We start from the raw sequence: 6,169 nt of genomic DNA on the forward strand, positions 1-6,169 counted from the left end.
GGGGGGGGAGCAGCAGCAGGACTCGACCCTGCCGGTCGTTTGTGCCTCCGTAAAATAAAAAGTGTAAGAAGGGCGTAAAAGACGCCCCTCCCCCTCACACACACACACACACAGAGAGAGAGGACAAAGCCTTTACCAGCGGAGAAGCAGAGCCTGGCAATCAGCACCCACTCCACGAGAGCTTCTGGGCGCCGCAGCAGCACAGCACAGCAGCAGCAGCAGCGACGCCCATTCTGGCGTGACCCGGCAGCGGCCAGCCACGGCGCGTCTGTTGTGGAATTTGTCTGACAACACCTCGGGAGTCTAGCCCCCTGCCCCTCCCCCCACCCCCCTTCTCTCTCGTGCATTACATACGTCGTCGAACACCCACGACCCGATTTGTTTCAGCGTGTCGTGTGCGCCGCCGAGCCGAGACCCCATTGGCTCGGGCGCGTTTTATGCGGCGCCGAGAGTCTCGGAAAGTCTTAGTGTGTGACACAGTAGTCGGGCGCGCCATGTCACTAAAATGAGCTAATGGGGACTGGCGACCTCTGGCGACTCGGGTTAAGGTCACGCTTACGTCCAAAACACTGTGAAGGCGTCAGGCTGGGGTGGGGGAGGGGGGTAAGGGCGGACACGCAGAGACAGGGGTGGTAGGTAGGTGAAGGATCAAAGGGTGATGTGGGCGTGGGCCATAAACGTCAGGCAGTGCCGGGTGTTTCATAAAAGGCAGGTGCTGTTTCCCGACCCAAGCGGCTATGGCGCCTTACGGGCAGAGCCGGTAGGCAAACCCGCCCGCACCTGTGTCTTGTATGAAACACCCGGTACGCGTAGGAGCTCTTGGTGAACGACCTCGGCGCTAACGCAGTGCGTTTTGTGTGTTTTGCAGGAGTCCTTTCGGGCCGACCCCGGGCGCAGGGGTGTCGCTGACTCACGCACGGCAGCCGGCCGAACTCAGGCCAGCAGCGCCAGCAGAGTGACTCATCATCCCAAGGACGCCCGCCGCGCCGCGCCTGCTCCTGGAAAACAAAACGCTTTTCCCAGAAGTGCGGCCAGGAGGCGCGACGCGACCCCAGGCCGAGGCCCGCCCGGGACCGTGCGGAGCCGGCAGCCGGCAGCGCACCGGTGACTCCTTCGCCTCCATGGGGCGGCCCGGCCACTAGGCCTGCCACTAGGCCCGGCCGGCCGTGATCGTGCCGAGAGGCCCCGAGAGGCCCCGAGCCCTATCGTCATGAACATGAACGGGAGCCACGGCGGCGGCGGCGGCGGCACAGTCAAGCACATGACGTCGCTGTACACGCGCCAGCCGTCGCAGACGCAGATCCCCATCCCCAAGAAGTTCACCGCGTCGCTCAAGATGGGCCTGGACACGGGCAGCAAGTCGCCGGTGCTCGCCCGCTCGACGGGGTCGTCCTCCGTGGCCGCTCGCGCGCAACTGTTCCAGAGCGGCAGCGGCTCCAGTAACAACAACAACAACAACGGCGGTTCTGTTACCAACAACAATAACAACATTGCCAACGGCGGCGGCTTCCACGCCAGGAACGGCAGCACCACGAGCAGCAACGGCTCGTACAGCCGCAACGGCAGCGCCTCGTCGTCGGGCTCCTCCAGCCCCACCAAGACCGTGGGCGCGAGCCCGTTCAACGGCAAGGTGGTGAGCAACGGCGGCAGCAGCGTGGCGTTCAGCAACGGCGCGCCCCCCAGCCCGGCCAGGGCGGCCCTCGGCAGTTACAGCAACGGCGTGTCGTCCCCGGCGAGCTCGTTTGGGAGGTCGGCGACGACCAACGGCGGCACCGCGTACGGCGGCAGCAGCGTCGCCTTCAACAACGGCGCGCCCCCGGCGGCGTCCCCCGTGCTCGGGCCGGGCGCACCGCTGTCCCCCGGAGCCTCCCCCGCCGACAAGTGGAGGGCCAAGTACGAGGAGTCGGAGCGCAAGAGGAAGCTGCTGCTCACCTCCTCGGAAAAGAGTGAGTACATGCCGTTATCGTCGTGGATTACTGGGTACTTGGTGACGCGACACCCGCGGTGACGCTGGTGACAACGGCGGGGCCTCGTAACTTATCATTTATCTGGCTATAACGTTATTTTTTGCCGATAACGGTATAAACTAGTAACTTTTATTGACGCCCTCTAGGAATAAGTTAAAAATTCGAACCGTCTTAACTGTCAGTACGTAATCGCCAAACAATTTTGGAGCCTTTTAGAAAATTGAAAACTTTTTCTTGGGCGTGTGTTCTTTGTTGTTTTGTTACGTTAACTAACTTTTGTTCGCGTTTCGATAAGTTACGGAGACTCCCCTGGACAACGGCGGGTAGCCAGCCGGGAGCGTAGGCAGCTCGGACGTCAGATGTGTCGCATGAGTTGCCTACCGGCAGGCGCCTAGCCGTTCTCCTCAGCGCGCCGCACAAAGCTCTTTGGCGCCGCACCGCGGTGATGCTAGAGCGACTGTGGCGATACTCCGCGCACACCGCGGACGGGCGCTCGCTCGGGGAGTATGGACCGCGGGTCGGGCCGCAGCTCCCTATCGCCGTCGTTGTCACTGTCGTGCAGTGTGCTGCTGGACCAGCCAGAGCACAGGCCGGACGCAAAAGCGCGAATCGTTTCGCGGATTTACAAAGTTGACGCGGGAAATAAAGTGCCTGCGACAGCCATGCTGGCCGCCGCGGGCGCTGCCCTGGCCAGCCGCAGGCCGCAGGTGTGACCCTCGTTGATGTGTGTGTTGTTTGCAGACGCGAGGGAGGCCTCCGAGCTCCAGCGGAAGCTGCAGCAGCTGCAGCGCGAGCACGACGCCACCAAGCGCGACCTCAAGGACCGCGAAGACAAGCTGACGCAGCTGAGGACAGGTGAGTGTCCCCGTTTGTGACTTTAAGTGCCAGGCCAACAAAGGCCCTACAAAACCAACAGAAACGACAGAATTAATACTTTGTACACAAAACCGAATGTTAGACTAGCAAAGTAGCTGCCCGCAGTGAGAAAAATATTTTCTGCCCGGCACAAAACATTCGTATTTCCCCCAACTTTATCGCGGCTCAAAATTCGATGGTACTATTGAAATTGTGTCCTTTGCAGTTAGTTTTGTTGAGCGCTGCTCTAGTGCTCTAAACGGGTCATCAGTTTAGATCTCGTGTCTTAATGACCCCGAGCTCGTATGCAACCCGCTCACACGCGTGCATCCTGTGGAGATGAAGGCGCAACTGCGCAAGGTTTTAAGCTGCGCGAGCAGGTCTGCAACTGCGCGACTTTAATGATGACGTTTGCAATGCAGCTGCGCGAGGTAGCGGACTGCGCGGCGCCGGAATTCAACTGCGCGATTTTAACTTGTCCTGTTTGGAACTGCACAAGCAGGCCACTTTGATGACAAACGGAGTGTAATGGGGCACTTCAGGGACTCCAACGGGAGGCCAGCCTAACCAAGCTGGGCTCGCCGAGGGACACCCGCCTCGCTCACCTCTGCTGAAGGCACGCCTCGCGAATCAGTTCGCATACAGTTCACGCCCCCACAAATTAAGTAGACGTGTCGCAAGCGCGACATAACGCGTCCCATCTCTAGCAAGTGGGTCTCCATCGTGCCGGTTGACCAAGGCCGCTCCTTCAGGTCTAAATATCCGATTCCTGTGAAGCTCAGAATATTTGAAGGTTATTTTATGTAGAAGTCGGATGGCACATGAAATTTTTCCTGAAACTCACAATTAGCTCATGCCCTTATATCAGGTAGCTGAGCCGGTCGGCAGCGATGATAGACCTACCCACCCACCCACACGCGTGCGTGCGGTACAGGAACGGAAGTGTAGGGAGTCAGCCACCTTGTCAGTCTGCCAACGTTGTGAAAATTGTAGCAAAGCTCATAGACATGAGCGAATTTACCCATATGCTCTAGAAACTCAAGTGTCGTACAGTATCAATGTACTACAATTCTTTGTGTAAGACACCGCGTGTCCGACAGTTACAAATGACGCTTTTAACTGTCGGACACGTCGTGTACTAACTGTAGTACACAAACGGTATCACAGTTTAAACTGAAATACCCTCAGTTCTGCAGTTTAAACTGTCATATTGTACGACACTTGAGTTGCCAGAGTGCCCACATCGAGGGGTGCCCAACTCGAGAAAATCGTGTACACCTGATTACCAAAAAGTGATGATTACCAAGGATTACTAGAGACTACCAAAGATTACCGAAGATTACCCATGATTACCAAGGATTTCCGAAGATTACCACTGACAAAAGATTACCAGTGATTACGAAAGATTGCCATTGATTACGAAAGATTGCCATTGATTACCACAGATTACCAGTGATTACCAAAGATTACCAGTGATTGCCAAAGATTACCTGTGATTCCCAAAGATTACCAGTGATTTCCAAAGATTTCTAGGAATTTCCTTGCTGGATTACTTAGTGATTACCAAAGATTACCTAGTGATTACCAACGATTACCTGGTGATTACCAACGATTACCTGGGGATTGCCAACGATTACCTAGTGATTACCTAGTGATTACCATGGATTACCGGCGATTACTAAGGATTACCGGTGATTACCAAGGATTACCAGTGATTACCAAGGATTACCGGTGATTCCCAATGATTACCGGGGATTACCAAGGATTACCGGTGATTACCAGGGATTACCTACTCTGTGTACACCTGATTACCTCAGTTGGGCACCCCTCGGCCCACATATTACAGAATCTTGACCTCGAAAAATAAGACGAAATGGAATCTGCCAATCTGCGGCCAATTAGATCCTGTAGTTCGCAACAGTTAGTCCACTTTTCTCAGCCAGAAACAAAACGAGTACGTTCGTACACGGGCAGCTAGGAAGGGTCCATGCCTGAGTTCTGCCTCCTGGACACACGCAACGAGGGCATCATGGAGGTCGCTGAGCCGGTCGTGGATCGGGCCTCTTCGAGCAAAATAATATCCATTCACCCGCATTCACCGCTTGGCAGCCTTGGTCCCGCGGAGCGGAGGGGCGGCAAGGGGCGGGCCATGGAGTGTTAACCGGTGCCGATCGGTCACTAACAGCCCATTTATATCAATGGCGCGTCGCGGGGCGTGGCGTGGCGAGGGCGGACCGCGACGCCACTCCTGGAGAACACCTTGCACCCCCCCCCCTCCCCTCCCCCCTCGGTACCGGGACGAGAGGTGCTCCTGTAGCGTGGGAAATGTAACCGTAGCCGCAACCGGGGCGCCCGCGCCCGCCTCTCGGCTGGCTGCTCGTGCCGTGGCGCTCGCGGCTCCCCGCGCCGCTCCTGGAGCCGCGCCTCGGCGCCGGCAGGCCGCAAGCGGCGCAGGCCCGCCCCGCAGTTGTTGTCGGCCCGCGCCCCCGACGCGACGCCCGGCGCGTGCCAGCCCGCCGCCGATCCCTTATGGCTCGCCGCTGGTGGGACTTCCCTAGCTCTCAGCCGATGACGCCGCGTCGCGCTGGGCGAGCAGCTCACGCCGCCGCCTGACCGCGAGCTCCGCGCGCTAGCGTGTGTGTGTGTGTGTGTGTGTGTGCAGCACGACCCCGGGGCCTTCATGGCGCCGCCGACGGCCACCGTCACCGTGCACATGCACCTCCAGGGTGAGTCAGCTGCGGGGCGAAAGGGTGGGCGATGCGAGGCGAGGTGGCCGTCACGGAGGACTGTGCGGGGCTGGACGAGGTGGCCCTGGGGGCCTCTATGGCGCCCCCGACGGCCACTGACACCATGCACGTGCTCCTCCAGGGTGAGTCAACTGCGGGGCGAGGGTATGCGGACGAGGTGACCGTCACGGAGGGCCGTGGGAAGGCGCCGCAGTCGTCGCCGGCCAGCGCCAGGCTCGGGTCGTTATCAGTGACCGGCCGGCTCCGACCGAGGTCCTTTCCTTTGACGACCGCCGCCGACAGGGACAGGAGACCGTTCAGTGAAGGGTGGTTTGACTGGGCTGGGCAGGCGGAGAGGCCTGCGCGGCAATGGCATGGAGCAGGGCGGCCGAGGGAGGGAGGGGGGGGGGGCAGGCTCGACGGTGTCCGTGTGTGAGTGCGTGTGTCATTGTGGGAAGATGCTCGCCAAGTCGTATGGTCAACAGAAGCCAGGGCGAGCAGCTTGGCGGGCCTTGGTGTATATGGTAGGGGCTAGGGCTGGGGGCGCAGCCGGGCCGGCACCGGGTCCACTGAGCCAGCGCTCGAGAGAACGACATTCGACACCTCACAATAACCCCCCCC

General features: G+C 59.2%; 1 protein-coding gene across 1 annotated transcript in view; it reads left to right on the forward strand.

Annotated features, from left to right (window-relative positions):
* The window catches only part of LOC113211156 (shootin-1-like), a gene marked incomplete in the record, with an annotated part of 56,262 nt that overhangs the window by 19,169 nt on the left and 30,924 nt on the right, over positions 1 to 6,169 (forward strand). Inside the window, 2 exon segments of the mRNA XM_052273248.1 lie at positions 869 to 1,946; positions 2,709 to 2,822. Of these exon segments, the coding sequence (XP_052129208.1) occupies positions 1,211 to 1,946; positions 2,709 to 2,822 (850 nt within the window).

The sequence above is a fragment of the Frankliniella occidentalis genome, unplaced genomic scaffold (assembly GCF_000697945.3).
Source record: "Frankliniella occidentalis isolate FOCC.00 unplaced genomic scaffold, Focc_3.1 Scaffold258, whole genome shotgun sequence".
Classification (NCBI taxonomy): domain Eukaryota; kingdom Metazoa; phylum Arthropoda; class Insecta; order Thysanoptera; family Thripidae; genus Frankliniella; species Frankliniella occidentalis.